Raw genomic sequence first — 23,609 nt, forward strand, 5'->3', positions numbered from 1 at the left:
AGGAACAGTCATGTTCTGAAACCGGTCGGCATATTACATTATTTTAGTGATTTTCACGAACTGAATACATAGTTATATTATTATTTTTAAATATACAATTAGTACATTGTTTTATTTTTATTTATACAAATAAACATTACATAAATATATGTTTTAGGTAAATATACTAAAAATTACTTTTCTTGATAGATTTTTATTTTAATGTGATGGAGGAGAAATTAAAAACACGGAAATTCTATAGAATACAATCCTCGGGTACTCAAAACAAATATAATTTATCTATTTTCATTAACTTAAAAATAAGGGGTTAAATCAAATCAAGCATAAAAATATTTAACCAACATACAAAACTAGAGATAAAAAGGTAAGATTACCAATGAGAAGAAAAACCGAGTCTCAAAACTCACTGTACAAGGAAATAAAATGTAAAGGCTTGAAATATTTTAAATTAGTTTGAAAAAATATATTGTTGTTAAATTTTGATAAAATTTTTAATGTTATTAAAATATTTCATTAGTTCGTAAGATGGTAACTACTTAATAAACCATAAATAAATTAATACTCTTTAATCAATTAGGTATCTTTATTTATAAAATTAATCATTATGTAGGTGAGTGATTTGGTTGTAATTTGTAATCAAAGAGCTACAACAGGTGGTTATCGGTTCATCGTTGATAATTTATATTTCGCTACTATATGTAGATGGACTAAATACCATCTAAAAACGCAATGTCACTCCTTCCTCAATGACTAACGCTAATTGACAAATATGTAAATTCTAAATTAGTGGAGTCGTGTTAATGATTGATTTAGCATTTTGAATGCATTAGCGACCAGCTGATAGCCTGTAGAACAGTTTTGTTTGCTCGAATGATTCAGTTATTTAGAATAATTAGAAACCCCGAAGAACCGCTCGTCTGACATTCGACTCAACTTCACGGCTAACGCGAATCAACATTAGTCAAGCTGTTTTATTTAATTATCATGCTTTATTTTTATCGGGGAATGATCGTAGTTTGCGGTGGAGAATATTTATATCAAATGAATTTCGAAAATTTTAGCATGAACGATAGATCAACTGTCAAAAGGTGAAAACAGTTTCCAAACAAATCCACAAAAAAAATCAATTCATTTCACGCATTCCTCACAATTCTTGATTATCTAATAGATATCTGTGTATTGTAAATAAACAATAGAAAGCTGTTTGTCGCCCAATTCCTTATTCCTTAAAGGAGGTACTCACTTTAGTCTCAGCAAAGTGAGAAAAAGTAAAAATCAAAAACTTTGTTCCAAAAACGGAAAAAATTCTAATGTACGAAGCCTATGTAAAAACTAAAATATGTTTCTGTAGCATATACTACTACAGAAAATCAAAATGACATAAATATACTACTAAGACAGAAAAATAAAATATTAATGTTAGTATATGACCTACCCTATCCCCTATCTAACAGCAACTAAAGAACTTTTTAAACAAACTAAGCAATTACATGTAACTGAACTCTTTAAACTAGAATCCTTAAAATGTATTCATAAATTAGCCACTGATGTAATTGTAGACGAAAAACTAAAACTTGAAAAAAAAATGTAGTAAACATGGACACAATACGAGAATATCAGAAAAATATCGTATACAACCTTCTAAAACGAGACAAGGACAGTCGGGACTAATAAACCATGGACTGAAATTATACAATAAACTACCAGACAAAACTAAGCAAAAGACTCAGACAACCTTTACAAAAGATGTTAAAAATATTATCATTAACAGTAGAATGTGAATTTCAAAAGTAAAAATATCTTTTAATGTATGTAACCCGTAAGGGTTTATCAAAGATTTTTTTTTTTTTTTTTCATATCTTTTTATTTATTTAATTATCTATTTTTAAACTTATTCTATTCTTCTAAGCTTGCATATGCATTTGCTTCTCTAACTGTTGTGATTTATTGTACACGCAGTTAGTACAAAGTGTGAAGACTTTCTCGTGTAGTGCGTGGCGTGTTATTGTAAAAAAAAATATTTAACTGGCATTATAATGATGCTATTTAGGATGTTCGTCTTGGTACATTATAGAAACCGCAACAGCTGTAACTGGCAGTAAAATCTATTTTGAACTTGCTTAGACAAACAGATTATACAAAACGTGGCTCTTTCCGTAAAAGCGATGTTGGCACAAATTATTCCCATTTGATTTATAACCCAAGGACCATGTCCAATTCGTTGTATATGCACGCTCGATTTAATCCTCTATGGCTTTAGGGATTTTATTAAGATAAAAGATATACTTTTTACCAACATTTGACCATAGAAAATTCACAGGCTTTTTTTCAAGTGAACTGTACGTTTAAGTTCCGAGAATTAATGAGAATATTACGGATGTTAAATTAATTGCAGAACGATGAATTCACAACGTTTGTGGTATCACCTCTTAGGTATTTCAAATGGCACGATAAAGTGAAACGGCCTTTATCATCGTCATACGCTCGGCAACCCTGGAGGGGCTTTGGCTGTATCCAGGAGTCTTCTAGTCTTCCTTACTCTTGTCGGTCTGCTACCCTTCCTCTCCAGTTCCCCACTTGCAACGTTGGCGTATCTACGCTGATGCAGTCCATCTATCGCATTTTGGGCCTTCCCGGTCTTCGTCGTCATCGTGGCACGGAGAGAGCAAGGCGTTTTATGGTCATAAGTCCTTACTATTTAGCAGTAGCGTGCCTAGGATTTACGAGTAAGGCAAGCCCATGTATATATTTTTTAAATTCACATGTGGTGTAATTCTCTGACAGCCTCATAGTATAGTGGCCAGCGCATTTACCTACCATGTAAAAGGTCTCGGGTTCGATTCCCGACATGGTTGATGTGAAATATTTATTTAAAAAGGTGTTTTTACACTTGAATGTGTCATAGTCCCTGGACTGGTACTTGAAGCGTAAGACTGATCATCTTACCTTTATGTAGCAAAAATGATCAAGATACCCTGCGATTGCAGTACTCTATGCACCATTAGGTGCGGAAAACGAATGATGATGAATTAATTTGTGTGAAAACATGATGTGAGCTTTCTTCACTACAGTTGTACAGTCTACAAAGCATCCAAAAGGCATATTATGACGAATAACATTTTTTTTTTTTTAATATGCATAGGATAATCTTTCTGAGGTCGTTTAAATAAACGAAATAAAGAAAACACTATATTATTTTATATAAAGGAATTCCTCAGATATCAACCATTACCAATAAGTAACATCAATATAATATAGCGTGCGTAGAGTTGAATAATAGTCATCGGAACCCATAGATACATAAATATAAAATATAATTGATATAAGATATAGGAAATGGAAAGTAGATAGGCAAATAAAAAAGAAACGTCGGCCATCTCCGAATTCATTTTATATATGACGTTTGCACAAAATTAAGTAAATTATCGTAAATTTTAACCAGTACTGGTTTTTATACAATTAAGATAAAAAAAACCGTTTAAATTTATCAAATTCCGTAAAAAAGAGCATAATAAACAATCGTAAAATTTGTTCGGTACGAAATACGAGAGGCGCTCTCTGCCAACTTTACCCTAAAGAAGCTGGCTTCAGATTCCCGTATAAAACTCAACATATACAGACAAACATTTGTTGAGTTTACTGTTTGCATCACATGCGAGTTGCACCGCGAAATAAGCCCCATAAGAAGCCCACGTGCGTGAGCAAGATAAGAAGACATTGTCGTTCGCGCACACAGATTTCATGCGGTTCGGATCTCGGGATGCAAACAGTACCAACGTCGAACAGATCTCCAATTCTCATGCGGCGCGAAATTTAAACAACGAAATGAATTATTTTTAAGCGTTTGGTTCAGATTTGGTAATTTTGAAATAAAATTAATAGGCAAGCCCGGCTTATGGGCTTCTATGGAAATACCGCCACTGCTATTTAGATGTTTTTCTGTCTTTTTATCGTAGATTATTATACTATTCACCAACAGTAGTTTTATTTATTTTTTAATATCTGTAATTTTAAAAACGCGTTAGCAATGTAAAAAGTCTTCCTGTTATATTATTCTAAAAGTTTCTCTGTGATACATGTTTGTGTAAGCCCGTCGCAAGGTTTACAATGTTACATTTTAAACTCGACATTTATTATCTCGAGTTTTTCTTTTGCCATAAAACCGACGGTACTTAATTTTAATACGCTTTGTCGTTAACTTAAAGAACTGAAAAATTTTAATAATAACGTAAAATTTATAATGATTTATAAAGCTCAATTTTCGCGAGGAATCACTCTAGGGCGCTGCACAAAAGACATTATATTTAAAATTCGATTAGCGCTATTACGCGATCAGTCGCGCAGAAGAACTCGTTTGAAGGTTTTTAGTGTTGCATCACCAGGACCGTTCTGAGTACTTAGGTATTCAGTTTTGCAATTTTTTAGGAACATAAAAAGGAGTAGATTTCAGGTAGGAAGACGTGTAGTCGCGAATACCCGATTTCTTTATTTGGAGCTAGAAAGTGGTTTAGGCTCTATAATTATTTTTTTACAAAAAAAACAAAGAGAAGATAGAAAGCCACATCACTCTGTCTTAGCATACAGATCTCGCTTCCTCTACATTAATACACCCCATGCACGCGCGCCGGTTATTCCGACTTTTGACTTGTCCATCTTCAAGTATTTGTTGGATTTGTTCATGCCATGTCTTTTTTCGATCTTCCTCGATCTGCATCCATCGACATTAGCATCGTAAATATTTTTAGCCGTTCTTTCGCTGGCCATCCGAATCAACGCAGAGCTCCTTTCTTGATTTAGCGATAATAGCTATCTCAGGTTTACATAATGAACGGATCTCGACATTATTCTGCACGATTATTACGATCTGTTAAATGATTAGTTTCTATCTCCAATGTAATAATTAAATTACTTGCCGCCTCGCGGAAGATGATTTAACGATAATCAATGTACGTTTCGAATCCTTTTTGGTTACTCTTTACTATTCCTCACAGGCCCATAGTAATAATAATAATTATGGATAACTCATATAGCGCCATTTTCGTAATATCTTAAGGGCGCTTTACAAAGTGATTATATAAAGATATAAATTTAATTTTAACTTTTTAATTTTAAGAAAAATAATGTACTTTTTCATACTACTTTTCCACCACATGCTAATAATTTATTCAAATGATTTAGAGAACAAGTGGGTTTTAAGTTTCTTCCGAAACATCACTTCACTCTCACAGTTTCGGATTTCTGCTGGGAGAGCATTCCATGCCGTAGGGGCTGCGACCGCAAATGCACGTTCGCCGAATTTAGTGCGCTGTTTGCGTAGAGGTATAATAACTTTTCCTTTCGACGTAGATGTAGCTGATCTAAACGTAAGACGTCTGTCAGCTAGTTCATCTGGAATGCAGAGTTGCCTTAGATATTCTGGAGCAGAATTGTGCAGTGACTTATACATAAGCCAACAGAGTTTGTATTCCACCCTCTGTGGAAAACGTAGCCAGTGTAATTCCCGAAGTAGTGGAGTGATATGACTGAATTTAGAGATTCCAAAAATAAGTCACGCTGCGGCATTTAATACAGCCTGTAGGCGAGTCATTTTATTCATCGGTAGACCTGCGTAGATACCATTACAATAATCGACTCTAGACACTACAAACGCATTTATTAATTGACGGGCGGCATCGACTGGCAAATTTTTGCGTATGCATTTAATCTGTCTCAGCTGGTAAAAGCATGAACTTATCGATCTACTAATTTGAGCGTCAAGAGAAAGGTCAGAATTAAGGATGACTCCCGGTAGTTTAACGGTGGGTAAGGCGGTACTCCTTACATCGGGTAGTGCCGTATCCTGAATCAAATTCTGTCGTCTGGCTGAAACCATCCATAATTGTTACGTTTTAGATGGATTAAGTGTTAGTCTATTTTCAGCCATCCAGTTTCCTTTTTCCTCAATGCATCCATTAATCAAATCAACAAGCACATTTCTCTCGCTCGGTTTACAATAAAAATAAATCTGCGTATCATCTGCATAGCATGGTCTATAGGGGTCGACTCAGTCCCCCGTGCATCGCAAATCACAACTGCTTCTGATCGCCTCGTTTTCTAGTCCAACATGTGCTCCCGACATGCGGCTTAAATCTGTTTTTAAACTCTACCACCCTTGTAAACTGACTCCATGCCTTGAACACATTTGTTGGTTATTATTTTGTTTATTTAGTTATTGAAATATTTTCAGTCAACTTCTTTCGCCACCTAATTCCAACGTGGGAATTTTCCGCTGCTTCCTCCTCCGAATCTGGTCTCTGTGTTCCATTATACTTATTTCTGGGCAACAGAGTGGGCACCCAAAATATTTTTTCTTTGAAGTATCTACATATGTAAATTAAAAATATAATTTTACAAACGGTTTCTCTGCCGGCATCCTGTCAGCTGTTTTGTACTGTTGAAGATATTATCTTTTAAAATTATTGATACTGACTTTCTTGTTTTGTCCGCTTCTATTTACTTCAGAACATTGTTTTCTTTGTTATTTGACTTATAAAAATACTAGTAAAGTGTACTTCCGAGTAATTTGTGTATTATATTTTTGATTCCTTAGGTATTTTTAAAAATTTGAACTCTCCAAAAAAATATGCATCAAATTTTCTTAAGTGTAAATATTTTTTCAGCCATTTTTAATTTATCATAATTAATTGTTAGAAAATAAAAATAAATCAAAAAATAAAAATTTAGTAGTGATAGAACGGGAAGCTAATCTTAGAAATTTTATTCAGACCACCACAACTCGCCAAGAAGTCGCTACTGGGTGCGATTTTCTACTGAACCTGCATAGTTTTGACGGCTCCTTAGAAAACACAATGATATAAAGTTGCTTTTTTAAAGGTCTGCTGGCCTCCGATCATCAAGAAACAAACTAATTTAATCAGGATAACCCGTTACATGAAAAAATAAAAAAACTAACTAATGCAACAAACGTTGACACTTTTATATCCTTAATAAATGTTGGCGCACTAATTTTATTGCAAATGCATTACTGAATATTTTTACGATGCATTTTATGTGTGCCATATTGAGATGAAACGTGTGAGGTCTGCTGGACGGCGCGGCGGCGGGGGTGGATGCAGATGTAGATGTATGTATATGTTGCATACAAATCACACATTGCACACATACCAGTTACCATAGTCACACGTCACACCACACGCATATATGGTACCTCCTCAATCATCGAATCATTTCTTTGCTTTAATGCAGTTGATATAATAGCTTCCAAAACAGATTCTTAATCAAGTATATTTTAACTAAAATAAAATAAATATATTAAATTTTTTAACAACTCTTAATTTGGGGATGTAAAGTAATTATGTAAATTTCCATTGACTGGCTTTTCTGGAGATCCGATCTCTGTATATGCGGCGGGTCCTTGCAAATAACCGCGAATTTTGACCACCGATTATATTCCTTCGCAATAATTATTGTCTCTGCTTCTGGCTACAGGCTATTCACCTGTTTTTTCGGGATAATTTCTGAAATTTGAGTAGGTACCTTCTCTTCGGTGGAGCCTTAAATATAGTGGAGCGGTCTCTTTAATCGTGCTATCAAATTAGCCAACTATTTAATTAGATTTTTTGATACATTGGAACGTGAAACTTTCTTCAGACTTACTATAAACGCCAAATCGGTCTGTGCGTGTAGAAAAGATTATCAGTCGAGTACAGAGCAACTGGAATTAATGTCTCCTGGCGTGATTGATTTGTATGAGCCGCCAGACACAGCCAGCGAAGAATACTAGCTTAATATATTATCTTATTGGCTGTAGATCCGCCGTGGAAACTCCACCCGCTGCAGCTTTATAGGGATGGCTGAAAGCCTCCGGGACTGCCTAGGCCGGAGGCTGTGAATCACTTAAAGGGATTTAATAAGCTGCGCGGGTAATTACGAAATATGTTAATGCCCAGTAGGTCGGAGACTGTCTCGTACCGCTCCGAGATGATATCGGTAACTCATGTATGGGTCTGGTCTGGTTATTATATCAACCGCGTCTTGTACTGTACAATGTTTCGTGAGTCCGCTATTAACATCGTTCAAATTATTGGTTACCGGAGACTAGTATTTTCGATCGGTTAACTTGTGGCTTCGAGCTAAATATTAATTACCGAAGCTTGTTATTATGTCTATATCGACGACTCGATATAATAGCTCGGATATAATACTGCCCCCTTCCACGTTCTGGCGAAGTCGTAACGCCAAAACTGGCAGCCGTACTATTATTTCATGAATGCGAGGAGCTAAATAACTTCTGTACGCCATCAATATCCTAACATGGGGGTCCTTATCGAATTGCGTGCGGTAGATTACTTTGATGTCGTCTGGTACTCCTTATACGTACACACTAGCGATACTCACTATTCGCCCACCAGAAGATGGGACGCGGACATGAGGAATGAATCGCGAAGAAACAGGTTCCATCGCATCTAAGTACTAAACCGTAATCCCTAACATTAAGAGGACTATTCAGAGTAACTAAATATTTCGTAAGTAGTACCATATTACTGAAATCTCTAAAAAATGGCACCTACTCTCTATTTCGAGAATAATCCTCGGGGTACTTGACATAATGGACGGAACTCCGGTATGTTCATTTTCCGAACAGCGTAAATATATTTGGTTTGATGTCTTCATTCCGTCTCATTATTATGTAAATCGATGCACTATTTTGTTTACAATGACATTCCGTACGCGAGCCGCGGCCGTCCCGAGGAGTCGGGGACTCGGGGAGCGCCCCCGAGCCATCCATTGACTGTCCCTAAAATGGTTATGGGTAGGTACGTCATAAATAATACAGAGATCTCGTATGGGCAGGTGTGTGAAAAGATGTCACTCCGTATTCTGTATATTTTAGACCCATAATACACAAATAGATACGAGTACAATGTCAGAGTTTTTATTCCGCATTTTAAAAAATGTTCGATTTAATGGGCAATCTGTCTGATGATTTACGATCTATTCAATTATGACGTTTGAAAGTCAACATGCGGCGGTCGTTTTTTTCTTCTTCGACGTTGACACAGATAGTCTTAAACCTAGCGTTATTTTTTTCTTTAAATTATTTTATGTATTTTATAAAAAGTAGGTAAAGTAGTAAGCGGCTAGGAATATAGTGAGGGGGGGGGGTTAAGGACGCTTCTTGATTTAACTCTTAAAAGACTGTGCTAAAAGATCCATTTGGAGACGGTGCTTTTACGTCGTGTTACATTACATAATGACATGTTTTAAATACAGGTACTTAAAAATAAAAAAAGAATACACATACATACGGTTTGATGATCTATTTTCCATAATTTATTTAAACAATCTTATAATTAATAATCGTATAATCTCCTAAATAATATATATATATATATATATATATGTACTCGTATGTTCATTATTATATTTTTGTACTTTCTACATTTTTTTTATACAACTTTTTTCTTTTCTTTTTCTTTAAATTAAAATTTATCTTGTTTCTATTTACTTTATTTTTATAGCTGTATATAAGTATAGGTATTTTTATTTTATTTGCAACTTCTAAGTGCCTAACACTTGTTAATTGCTTTTATTTTGATACCGATAATGTACTTAATCAATAGCTTACACCACTGTGGAATTTTTTTATTGACGGTGTTCACAATTTTCGTTTATATGTATTCTTATTTTCTGTATACAATATATGTAAAAACCGTTATTTTTTTCTCAAATAAAAATAAATAAATTAATTAAGGCATGCTGTAGCAAAATAGGACTTCATTGTTTAAAAAAAATTAGAAACATTTATCTAGTCTTGTATACTATGTAAACTCATGCGACATCGTAGCCACACAAGGGCGAAGAAGAAAAATGAATGGAGAGCAGTTTCTGAAGACGACTGACACAGTATTAATGTTTTGTGTTGTCTTGTTCTCAGAGGGAGGTCGGCTGGAAGAAGAGCTGCGCTACTCGCAGCGCGCGCTGGGCGGGGAGGCTGCGGGCACGGCGGGCACGCACCAGCTCGCCGTGCAGGCGGCGCGCGACCCCGCGGCCAGCGTGCTCACGCCGCGCGCCCTGCTCGCGCACGCCGAGGCCCTGCGCCGCGCCACGGACGTGACCGTGCACATGTTCGACGTGCCGTGGCGCCTGCGCGACCTCTGCCACCGCCCGAGCGTGCCCAGCTTCGACGCGCACTTTATCGACCAGATATTCGACGCCGTCATCCCCTGTTCCATAGTCACTCCGCTGGACTGCTTCTGGGAGGGCTCCAAGTTACTCGGCCCCGAATACCCCATCACGCTTACGTGAGTACTTCATATTTGTATCAATCTCTACCCACTTTACTACGAGTATTCTACCTTTTACAACAAAATTACTACCTACCGTTCCTATTAAACTGGTTTACTTCCGATACGATATTGACTCGTCGGTACTTATTAGCGCAATACTGACCGATCTCCGATTCAATTATTTTTATTATTTCTCGTTTACGAGTTAATTTTGTTCACATTAAAATTTCGATCTATGCCGTTTTTTACACACGAATATAAAAAATGTGCAATAAATGGCGTAGAAAACACAATTTTAACGTTATCGATTATTTGTAGTGACACCACGAAGAACTTGCGGTGGACACACTTAAACCCCACAAAGATGGTTCAGGAGATGAAGAAACTGGAAGGCTACCAATTCCCCTTCTCCACTCTGGAGGCGTACATGAAGAGAGCCGGAATTACCACGGGCTACCAGGAGAAGCCTTGTTTGAACGTCTCCGACCCCCTCTGTCCGGATACGGCACCCAACAAGAAGTCACATCAGGTAACTAACTAATTGCACTTATTTTATTTTTTTATAAATTAATTATTATAAATGCTTACAGTTTTTTTTTCATTATGATGAATTATTTAGCACTGTCGTTCTTTTAATCTTACATACGTAGCATGGTTACTTGAGTGTTGAACTTCTCGCAGGATTCGGGAGTTTAGTATTTATCCACATATTTGTGCTTTCTCTCGAATTTTGATATCTTTAACGATACATTAAAGAATTATAGGAGAACTGTAACGCAATTTATAAAATCAAAAAGTACCTTATTTTAGTTAGGTAAAATAATTTGTAATAACCTGTTATTATAATAATTTATCGTTATAACTTTCATAACATTAATAGAATTCATTAAAGTAGTCAAATTAAATATTTAAACCATTAAAAAAATTATATATATAAATAATAGGGCCTGCCATTCAATAATATGTATTGACTTAATTATACCAAAATAAAGCGACGATAATTTAAACTATATAAATAATAAATATACTATATATTAACATAAAAGAAATATGGACAAAACAAGGAGATAGTGGGAAGGAAAAGAAGGATTTTTTTTAATACTCATTTGTGCATGTTGTGTTCACATATAATTATTGATAAACAATATCTAAACACAACAGATTTTGATTATTATACCAATGTCATGTGTATTGTTTATTGTTGGTGAACTATAATAAATAAAATAAAATACGGCGGCCTCTGTGGTGTAGTGGTCAAGACGCTTAGCTCACACATGGAAGGTTCCGGGTCCGATTCCCGGTGAGAACACGCAAAAAAAGTGATTTTTCTCAAGCCTGGGTGTTTTGTGATGTAATTCACCACTGTAATTGGGTCTCCTGGTCTGTTGTGGTGCAAAAATAAAAGACAAAAAAAAATGAATAAATATAATATATTTTACAGTTATTGAAAGACACATTCAAATTACCAAGAAATATCGTGCTTTTTATGCGCATAACGACTTTTAGGCACAAAGTTCCTAAGCGATATGTAGCCGACCTTACAGAAAAGCCAATGAAAGTTTTTTTTTAAATTTTAAAAACCTCTTAGTTTTTATTTTATTCAAATTATGTAGGAATCACCCCAAAATAAAATATATTTATGAGATTTTCCCTTAATTAAAAACAAAAAAAACTTTAATTAACTCTTCTGTAAAGCTGCTACATGTCGTTTAGGAGCTTTCTCCTTTGCACCGTCGAAATTAAAAAAAAATCGTCCGAACAGTAGTTCAACTGCCTGCATTCAAATTGACGAAAAATATAAAAATAATTATTACATTTTTTTACTAATGTCTTAAATGTTTTCGCACCGTTTTTTTTATTTGAAATTAAATGTGTCATGTTATCGATAATAATGCGCATATTTTTACAACAATTATTTTATAAAATACTATGCGGTTAAAATACTTTGATTAAAATCTGTCGGCACATTTTGAATTACGCAAAACCAAAACTATCGTCGTCGTATGCCTCACATCCGTCAGAAGTTTCTGTCAAATCAAAACAATGTCGGTTTTCCTCGAAAATATATGACTGGATAATATAATATGTCAAAATGTCTTTATTAAACTGATTCCACGAACCGTTTCTTCAGTCGCACCAACCACAAGGAGCCGATTGTAGTATCTACCCCCGACTGCGCCCTACAATGGACGCAAGGTTCCCATTACCCGCATTGTCACTTTTTGGTGAAGGTTTTACAGTACCTGTAAATCGTTGGCATTCACACGTCTCTACAGAACGCCACATTTCTAAACGCTAGTCGTTCATCTTATTCGGTCTCTCTAAAGCCTATTCAACATCGCTTCGAGAATTTTATTTGACGTAGATCGTAAAGTGAAAACTTTTCATCTATTTCTATTGTAGTTTTCAACGCAATTCTCCGTATTTAAATGTGTCGGCGGTAGACCGCGGCGCGTTCTTCTAACTGCGAACTGAAGCTTTCGGGGGCCTGGATGACTCGCGCACGCTATCTGGAGTATAATGCAAATATACGGAGAAATTTCGAGCGTGATGCGGACTCATTAGCGAAGCGAGGGGGCTCCCAGAGAGGCACGGGGCACGGGCCGTCGCCGGCTAGCGGCGAGCGGCGAGCGGCGAGTGGCGATCCGGTGATCCGGTCCCGCTACTCGCTGGCCGCTGTGCTGTGCCTCTCAGCTCTCGGCTCTCGGCACTGGTCCCGACGCCAGCTGACCAGCGCAGCGGCGCGACCTCTCCCAGCCGGGTCGGTGTAACGTAACACTTTTAGCCTTTTTTCTCCGGACCCCTGCATAATATGGACTGAGCGTTTTTGTTACCGTTTTTTGCTGCCCATCTCGTCCCTTTCCCCCTGTTACCCGGGCGCGCGAGCGAGCGGGACGGAGACAGCGCAGCGTGGTGAATGCGGCCGCCACCCACACCGAGATTACGTCTTCTAAAGAAAAACACCATATTGTTATTTCGGCCATGCGATAGGAGCACCGCACCACCCGCGCTGCGTCCGCCGGTATTGTGCCCGTTCCTCAAATTACTATCGACGGACGGCCATTGTGGCAGCAGGCAGCAGGCAGCGGTGATGAATATGTCCACGGCGCGAGAAGGGAGATGTCCGCGTCCGCGGTCCACGATTACTCAATTACTGCGACCGAACCCTTATGCCTTTATCTCCGTCTGCTCCTTTCGGTTCGTTTACGTCTTAATCCGACCCGAGGGTATTATTATGTTGACATCCAGAGATGGCTAGATATTCATATCATCGGAAAAGAATGCAGCTTTCTGGAAATCGCTTCATCTTTATTATTTATTTCTCTCTGAAATGTTTTGTTGATTTAAAAAAGCTTCTAAAATTCTATTCATCTACATAAATATGTCTGAATTCAACCATTTACGATACATTCTTAATATCTTTTTAATCTTTTCGAATTTAGACATTTAAGAAACGAATTACATTAGAGACAGCTGGAATCTAGGGTGCATACGAGATATACTTACACATCTAACGTTCATGTAGATAATTGGTTTACCCATCAAGTGTTCGTGTTCAGTACCCGACTTGGTCTTCTAGCCCATTTTTTTCAAACTCCAATTGGGAGTGAAGCAATTATCTATAAAAAAACGAAAAGTCCGTATTATTATTTCTCGTTCATTATTTATCTAATGGTACCAGAATTTCACGGCGGATTATGGAGGATTCGACCATTATTGGTTGTAAGGTTGCTGAAAATGTTGCGATCTGTGCTAAAGTTTCTCGCGTCTAACGCATTCACATTCACGCAATACACAGAACACAATTCATTGCACATTTTGTGCACATCTTAAAAGTTCTCTCCTTCCCACGACACTACCAAACAGAAATATTAGCGTTCTTTTAATTTAACCAAATATTTAAATTTTGGAGGCCATTTTCAACGAGTTGTAAATAACTTACTATAGAAAATGGGAATCGAGTTGGGGTAGAGTGGGACTCGAACCTCGGACCTCCGATCCGTGACTCCGCAACACTAACCACGGGACCATATCCCAGTCATATCACTCTACTACTTCGCTGAATCACACTGCTGGCTAGGCGCACCACAGAGGGTGGAATACAAACTCTGTTGGCTTGTGTTTAAGTCACTGCATGCTCCGGAATATCTAAAAGAACTATCCATTTCAGATGAATATAGATACATAGGCATCTTACGCTTAGATCAGCTACATCTACGACGGTTTTTTTGTTATATGTATCTTTATATGAATAAAAAATAAAAATGTTTCCCAGCGGAAGTGGGAAACTGTGAGATTGAAGTGACATTTCGGAAAAAAACGTAAAATTCACCTGTTCTCGAAATCATTTGGACAAATGCGTAGCATGTGAAAACAAAATTAATTGTTTAATGAAAAGTTAAACTTAAATTTTATATTTTAGGTCGAATTAAAATCAGTATTTATTGAATCACATTGTAAAGCGCCCTTGGGATATTCTGTTACGAAATTTGCGCTGAACAAGTTACCCATAACAATAATACGTTATTTATTTAATTTTGTGCCACAAAGGGCCAGGAAGGTCAATTACAGTGGTGAATTACAGCACAAAACACCCAGGCTTGAGGAAAATCACTTTTATTTTTTTGTCGGGAAATAAACCCGGAACCTTCCGGGCGTGGGCCAAGCGTCTTAACCACTATACCACTAAGGCCGCCAATATAACCCTTGTATTAAATACTTAAACACACAATATTCGTATGATTTTTTAAAAATTAGATTAAATTAATTAAATAAATATATTTCTGTTTTTGCTTCATTCATTTAAAAAAAACTGTCGGCATTAATATTTTTCAAATCAGTATTAATTAGACTTATTAATTCGTAAGACACATTTTCCTTACGTCGTCTTATTGTTGTTTTTTTAATATATTTTTCGGGTGAAATATTTTATTCTTTTTAATGGCTTCCGTGATTTTTATTGTAATTTTGACCGAAAACCAGTAAAACATAAAAAATAGTTTATTTCATAAAAACTTTATTTATCTTGGGCTTATTTAACGTTATAATTTATTACTGAATAGGATATTATTATTATTTCAATCAAATTTTATTCAGAATCTGTAAATAATATGGTTTTTTAATTGAAAAATGTGTAGCTTTAAAATATTTATTTATTTCAAGTGTATTATATGATTTTACAGCAGACTAATTTAAAAAATCTAGATTCAAACGTCGGCATGTCTACTTTATAAATTTAAGCACAGCTTCCATTGTATTTATATATTCCCTAGAAGGACTTCTTGACCATTGAGTTAAGGATTATTAGAACAATATTTCTGATGAAGTGATCGGGGTTATTTATAATAATTAATAAAATTTATTTTTCACTGAATTTTCAATAGTAAGAAAAAATGTAGGGTTCCTTTTTAAAACGGACAGTTTCCAAATTTGAACTTTTCAGGAATCGATATTTTCGATTTTAGACTGTTTGAAGTAAAACAAATGATACGTTGCGGATAGTTTAGAAGGTCTGACGAGTATGTATGTTTTGTTCTTAAAAAGTTAGGCCTGTTCATCAAATACAACAAAATATATATTTTTTTAATTTTCAGAAAACTGGCTTATTCTTGGAAATAGTAAATTTTGTGTTTTTTTTTTTTTTACTATTTTCAATATGGCCATAGCTTGTTTCGATAAACGACATTTTTTAAAATTGTAAATACACCCAAAACTAGTGTGTTTTGGTGAAAATAAAATACATCAACATGTTTTGCGTCCCCAAATCTGTATGATGTGATATAAAACTCGATTTTTCATATTTTGGAAATAGTAAACTTTGGGAAAGAACCCTACAATTTAGAGGTGAACGTCACATGTAAGATCAGAGGCTGTCGGCGTGGAAAAAAGAACGACATCTCTTCGGTTCTTATTTTACAGCGCCCTCGGTTTTCATTCTTGCATATTGCGCGATGTTCAGGCACGGCACATTGAATGTTGTTTCTCACGGAGTGGTCGTCTGTTCCAGCCCCCCGACGTGGCGGCGGAGCTGTCCGGCGGCTGCTACGGCTACGCGGCCAAATACATGCACTGGCCCGAGCAGCTGGCGGTGGGCGGCGGCACGCACAACAAGAGCGGCGCGCTGCTGACGGCGCGCGCCCTGCAGACCGTCGTGCAGCTCATGACGGAGCGCGAGCTGTACGACTACTGGGCCAACCACTACCGCGTGCACCACGCCGGCTGGACGCGCGACAAGGCGGCCGCCGTGCTGGACGCCTGGCAGAACAAATTCTCAGAGGTAACACCATAACCCTGCTTGTTGGAAATAATCATTGGCTGATGAGGCATGTTAAAACAATGACGAAAATCTCCACCATTGGTCTAAAGTGAGCTAGATGCCATACCTAGAAAAGGTTTCGGAGCATTAATGGCAGTATCTCATACATTTTTGGCTCAATGTATTTAGTTCCGCAACAACAACGGCAGTCTCCTTTACTTTACTGTCTTAAGCTAGGGTTTCCTAGGACAGCGGTGCCCGTAGTTTAACGGCCGTAGTAAACGGTGATGCAGTGGACAGCCGTCGTAACGGTGACTAGAGTGTGGTTTCCTAGGAAAACGGTATTATCAACACCATTTAACACCGTTTACCTCGGAAACCACTCTCTAGTCGACGTTACGACGGCTGTCCACTGCATCACCGTTCACTACGGCCGTTAAAATACGGGCACCGCTGTCCTAGGAAACCCTAGCTTTTTTCTGTCACAATTTTGCTCTCGTTTCCTCTCGTACGATACAAATGAATTTACAAAACGAATTAGTTTCAGAATAAGGCCACTGAACAAAAATCAAAAAACAAACCAAAACGGTCTATTCATTTCAAACAAGCCAACAATTTATCGATTAATAGCAATAAAATATACACAGCAAGTAATTCCTGACATTAATTTCACTGGGCGACAAAAAAACTTTTTTGCCTCAGAAAGAAAAATATGTGATTCTGGAAGTATTTTCTCCATTCATCCAATTCAAATATGATTTTGGATATTTCCCAAGGTTTCCAAGATACTGGCATTTATAATTTCAAACATTTTAATACTTTCTCCATTCTTAACTGCACGTTATTCAAACATTCTTACTTACCTAGAAACTGAATAATAATTTTGAATGCTTGCCAAGCTGCATTCTTCAGTGGATTCAATAGTTCCTCAAGTTTGTCATCATGCATTAGTGATTGTATTTGTGGAACCACAAATATTCCCTCTTTACTTTTTGCATCACTAATTTTAGTAAACTTCTGTTTGAGGTACATGAAACCACGATTATTGTCCATGCCTTTGACGAAATTCTGTGGGTAATGGAGAAATTCCACATGCTTGAAAACAGGATAAAAAACTGCATTAAGTGCATCTATTGGTATTCTTGAGACAAACATCATGTCGACCAGTGTTATTAACAAAAATAATAAATTATCCTTGCAGCCTGAGAAAAGTACCAAAAAAATATTTATTAGATTTTACTCAAAATGAAAACAAGATAAAAGCGCCGTCTTTGCTATAACTGGTCTCATATATATTTATATATATTGTTCTGTGTCCGGGCGGATGAAGAAAACATTTCCACGCATGAAATAGAACCAGAATCCTGGACGTGTGTTTTCTTCTCGATGGAAAAGTAAATCGAGTGATAAAAAGTCCACCTCAAAGTGTAGTGGTTGGCGCATTCGCCTACCACGCTCGAGGTTCCTGGTTCGATTCCAAGGAAGGTCAACATTAAATATTTGTATATCACATGGTTTTACACTGCGATATTTCACTATCCCTGAAAGTTCCTGTAAACAACCATCGCACTTCGGTTATCGCGCAGTTCCTCAAAAAACTGTAAGAGTGAAGTTCTTATTCTGAAAAATAGTGGTCAGTGCTTTATAAGCTTCTGACGTCACTGGGACCTGTGTAGATCTAATGTCTCGCCACGAGTGAAGTTATGTTTTGGAAAAATTTAAAACCCGCTTGTAATCTAAATCATTTCGATTAAGCTTTCCACAAATTTGAATTAAAATTTAATTCAGTATTCCATAAAATCTCTTTTGTAGAGCGCCTTCCATGAGTTATGAAAATTTTTAGTTTTCATTTAATATTTTGTCGCATCTATAACCGTCTTCCCATATCCAGGGGGAACGAAGAATACTGTTAAAGATATTCATTTATGTACTGTTGGCAATCACTGAAAATGTTAATAATCATCATAAAATTATTTGCAGGAGATTCACAAATATACCCAAGATGACTTGGAATATCAGTCTTACGAGTTCTACGCATTTTCCACATCCACTCTCAACGAAATTCTTGGCGAATTTACTCAAGTATCAATTCCTAAGGTTTCCACTGGATACTTTTGTATTGTAAGTATATAATGTTAATTTGTATTCACAATGCACAATACATATTTATAATATCAGGATACCATAAAGAAATCGCCTATTTCATGATCTGCCATTTGAGTGCAGTTTGTGTTCAGACACGGTGAAGTTTACTCGTCCGTTAGTTTTTGTGTGTGTTCAAACTAGAATTGACGCAGGACCATTCGGTTCTTACTTGCTTTGTATGTGATGAGAAAATGTCTAAATTACTCTGCAACTGCGAAAAACATAACAGATATATAATTTTATTTGTAAAATACAATTAATTGAATAAGTAGATGATTAGGTATATTTTCAATTACATTTTTCACAATTTTTGAGTACCTATCTACATCAATAAAAACACTTGACAGTTAGTATTATAGCTATGATAAAGAGCGCAGAAATAATAACTAACGAAATGTATTGTATCTTTATCACACAAATGTCCGGATGTGTATTGTAATTTGCTATTTAAAAAAAGAATTGAAACCAATGCAATATTTGCCATATTCGAGGTGTATTTTACGTCAGTGATTTAATAATATTATTTGCATTACTGCAATCAAAGGCTGATATAATATTATTGTATGCCATCGTTCTAGTTAAAAACTTTAGATAGAAATATGTAAACATGTTATCTGATTAATTACTTCAAAAATTGTTAACCATATGTATTGATTTCTTTCAGATGTTTTACGTCGCTTTATCACTAGCCCAGTTTCATAATCCCGTGAAATCACAAGTTGGTATTGGCATTGCGGGCGTATTATTACTAACTATTACCGTTGTCGCTGGATTGGGTTTCTGCGCTTTATTAGGTTTGTTTTATTTTATTCCGTTTTGATTATTATCTTACAATTGCAAAAATTATAACAAGACATATACTAACAGTTCAATACTGAATCGGCTACATGCGCCGGCCAACACTCAGATTTAGTTGACGTATTTCTGATGAATTTCAATTATATAAACAATTTCTGTAATTTGTAATTTTAGGTTTATAATATATATTGTAAACTGAAGTTTTTTTTTATATTCTCTAATTTTAAGTTTTATTTTTTTGCATGCCTTACTGTACATAGATGTGTGAAATACCATTATATTATATATTTTAAAAATATATGTATGCAAAAGGTATTTATTCTGAATAATTATTATGGCGCCATTTTCGTGGAATATCACCTCAAGGGTACTCTAAAAAAAATATAAATAATTATAAAAAAACCACTTATCTGAAATGCGGCCTGCTTTGAGTTACACACCACAAAAGTTAGTTATAAGATCAGCGGATAACATTTTTCTAAAAAAAAGAGAAAGCGTCGCTAGTAGGAAAAGGAAAAGTTATTATACCTCTACGCAAACAGCGCACTAAATTCGGCGAACGTGCATTTGCGGTCGCAGGCCCTACGGCATGGAATGCTCTCCCAGCAGAAATCCGAAACTGTGAGAGTGAAGTGATGTTTCGGAAGAAACTTAAAACCCACTTGTTCTCTAAATCATTTGAATAAATTCTTAGCATGTGGTGGAAAAGTAGTATGAAAAAGTACATTATTTTTCTTAAATTAAAAAGTTTAAGTTAAAATTAAATTTATATCTTTATATAATCACTTTGTAAAGCGCCCTTGAAGTATTATATTACAAAAATGGCGCTGTATAAGTTATCCATAATAATAATTATTATTATTATTATTATTAGTAGAGATGGGCGTTTCGGCTATTTAAAAGTAGCAGTATCAGTTACCGTTTTACAAATTAAACTGTTTCTAAACAGCTTAGAGCAGCGGGAACAAAAAATCTGGTACAAGCAACTGCTGGTTTAAACAATTTTACAAAAATTTATTAAACTGTTACTTAAGAAACCTTTTTTTTTCATTTTCATGGGGAGGGCAATGGCCACGATTTCGCTAACTCATAAACCTAACAATATATTTTATGTACGTTTTTTAAGCTAGAAATAGTTTCTGATGTAATTTGTATTTACAGGAATCCCATTTAACGCCTCAACCATGCAGATCATTCCATTTCTCGCCATGGGTCTGGGAGTTGACGATATGTATCTGTTTACTCATGCGTATGCCCAAAGTGCTGGAGAAGGTTGGGAGAGTAGAACGCAGGCTGTGATGAGGACCACTGGAATGAGTGTTTTGCTGACCTCGCTCTGCAATGTTTCCGGTTTCTTTGCTGCTGCTCTTATTCCGATCCCGGCACTGAGAGTGTTTTGTTTGCAGGTAAATTTTCAACCGCTTTCATTGGCATATTGTTTGTTATATAGTTCCCACAGTTTATTATGTACTTCTTCCCGTTTGCGTAATTTCTTTTACTAATCAAAAAAAAATTTGCTATGTTAAAATGAAATGGATGTAGAAAGACATTATAATTATTTTATTTCTAAAAAATAAAAATAAATCTTTGTTTTATTACATGCCTTCTTTAGTGAATGGATTGATTTGTAAGTAGAAAAAAATGGGTTTTGCTGTAGTTACATTTATACAATAATTTATTGTAATTTTAATTAAAATATCACCTAAAATTGCCATTCATTAAATTGTTTTTAAATTTATTTAAAATGAAACACTGTGTAATTTTTACCACGTAAGAGTTTAACACAATATTATAACACAACTAGTTTCAGGTATTCTGAATTACCCATCATCGGGTGTAATAAAATAAAATTGGAATGATCCAATAACTAAATCTTTTTGACACATTGATATACATATATATATACATACACTAGATGCATCATTAAGCACCCGTCTTGTGTTCCATTCAACCTATGTCCCGGAACCTAACTTGTAGTCAGTAAATGTTAAGCAGCGTAAAAAGACTTGATATACAGCTTTGAATTCACAGTGAACTGGCATAGACAGTTTCTCTTTTTTACTCTACTACGCGTTTTGCACGTCAATGTCAACACTCATTTTTCGGAACATGATTTTGAACAATCATTCTATAAAGCATTGTCTCATAGTATTTTTATGATCCTTTAACTTTACCTGTTTTTAACAAAATTTATGTAAATTTCAGGCTGCTATCCTCCTTCTATTCAACTTGGCAGCCATGTTGCTGGTGTTTCCGGCCATGATGTCTCTGGACATGCGGCGCCGAGGCTCATGGCGCTCCGACATTCTGTGTTGCATCATTCCCGGAGCTGGCCATCATCCTCCGCTGTCCAGTGGGCGCTTGTTACCGCCCGTCAAGGCAAAGCCCAAGGATAAACTTCACCCAGTTAGCAATCTGGCCAACAAGGTTTGCATATTCTCAGTTGTGTACTGATTATTTCGTAAAAAACATTGTAGCATCATGTACATATTTGACTTATCTATCTTCTGTTTCAGGATACCTGGTGTGATCCTTCTAAGGAACCTCTTGATCCAGAAGCTAACTCCAAGAAAGCTTTTGAAAAATCACCATTCTGTTCATTTACTTTGGCACGGTTCGCGAGAGACTATTATGGGCCATTCATTATGAAACCTACTGTTAAGGTAAATATATATAAATATATTTTTTCATCTTACCTAATCTCAATTATCCACTATTTTGATCATGTAGTCTATTTTTTTGCATCTTTTGGGTAACTGTGTGTTTATTTTTTACAGGTTTTATCCATGCTGGCCATGATATGCATCATTTTGGCGAGTATTTGGGGTGCTACAAAAGTATCCGATGGCCTAGAACTAACTGATATTGTTCCGCAAAACACAAACGAGCACAAGTTTCTAACCATCCAAGGGAAATACTTTGGTTTCTACAGTATGTACGCCGTGACTCAGGGAGACTTCGAATACCCTACCAATCAAAAGCTTCTCTATGATTATCACGAGTCCTTTGTCAGAATATCGAGCATAATTAAAAATGATAATGGAGGTTTACCAGAATTCTGGTTGAGTCTGTTTCGCGATTGGCTTATTGATTTACAAAAGGCCTTCGATCACGACTACTCGACTGGAAAAATAACCCAAGAACGATGGTATCCCAACGCGAGTGACGAAGCTGTCCTGGCTTATAAATTACTAGTCCAGACTGGGTATGTGGACAACCCTATTGACAAATCTCTAGTAACACAAGTTAGACTCGTAGACGGGGATGGAATAATCAATCCGAAAGCTTTTTATAATTATCTCTCGGCTTGGGTTAACAATGACGCTCTCGCTTACAGCGCTTCGCAAGCGAACTTAAAACCGGAGCCCAAAGAATGGTTTCATTCTCGAGGTGATTACGAACTGAAAATACCCAAGTCTCTACCGCTAGTTTATACACAGCTGCCTTTCTATCTCCACGGTCTGAGTAACACGGAGGCGATAAAGGGAATGATTACAGCAGTGCGTAATCTGTGCGCTAGATTTGAAGCTAAAGGTCTGGCTAACTTTCCCTCGGGTATACCGTTTATATTCTGGGAGCAATACATGCACCTGCGACCGTGCCTAGTGCTCGCGCTGGGCTGCGCACTCGGCGCTGTGTTGATCGTGGTGGGAGTGCTGCTCCTCAATGTGTGGGCGGCCCTGTTGGTCGTGCTGATGCTCGCTAGCATGGTGCTGCAGATCCTGGGTATCATGGCACTACTATCTATAAAGCTCTCGGCGATTCCTGCTGTACTACTTATCGTTGCCGTCGGGATGGGTGTACATTTTACAGTTCACATCTGTTTGGTAAGCATTGTTGTTATTTATTTTTCTATATGTTATTTTTCTCTCCCTTATACATACATTCTACCTCTTTTAACAAAGGAGATACGTTTTACACTGTAACATGTAAAAATAATTGTTAAAAAGAATACTTTAAAAAGAACAATGGTGAAATGATTTCCTTGCATAAAATTATTTTGGGGATTAAAAAAAAATCATTTAGTATTTATTGTACCTTAATTTTATGAAAGAATAAAACATGATAACACAATGCTTAAAAAAATCGTAACAAATATAATTCAGTATCATCCTTACCCT

The 23,609-nt window shown here is 36.3% G+C and overlaps 1 protein-coding gene across 2 annotated transcripts in view; it reads left to right on the top strand.

Annotated features, from left to right (window-relative positions):
• Positions 1-23,609, top strand: part of ptc (protein patched) — a 79,514-nt gene that overhangs the window by 49,480 nt on the left and 6,425 nt on the right. The window contains exons 3-11 of one of the 2 annotated variants that reach the window (XM_088224335.1): positions 9,938-10,304; positions 10,608-10,818; positions 16,297-16,566; positions 18,526-18,666; positions 19,355-19,484; positions 20,650-20,894; positions 21,694-21,915; positions 22,005-22,151; positions 22,266-23,315. In XM_088224335.1, the coding sequence (XP_088080461.1) occupies positions 9,938-10,304; positions 10,608-10,818; positions 16,297-16,566; positions 18,526-18,666; positions 19,355-19,484; positions 20,650-20,894; positions 21,694-21,915; positions 22,005-22,151; positions 22,266-23,315 (2,783 nt within the window). Of the gene's footprint in view, positions 1-9,937; positions 10,305-10,607; positions 10,819-16,296; positions 16,771-17,017; positions 17,808-18,525; positions 18,667-19,354; positions 19,485-20,649; positions 20,895-21,693; positions 21,916-22,004; positions 22,152-22,265; positions 23,316-23,609 lie in introns of those variants that run through there. The other variant, XR_015821992.1, reaches the window with a different exon arrangement.

Source organism: Micrasema longulum, unplaced genomic scaffold (genome assembly GCF_059751315.1).
Source record: "Micrasema longulum isolate JH-2025_06_02 unplaced genomic scaffold, ASM5975131v1 h1tg000031l, whole genome shotgun sequence".
NCBI lineage: Eukaryota > Metazoa > Arthropoda > Insecta > Trichoptera > Brachycentridae > Micrasema > Micrasema longulum.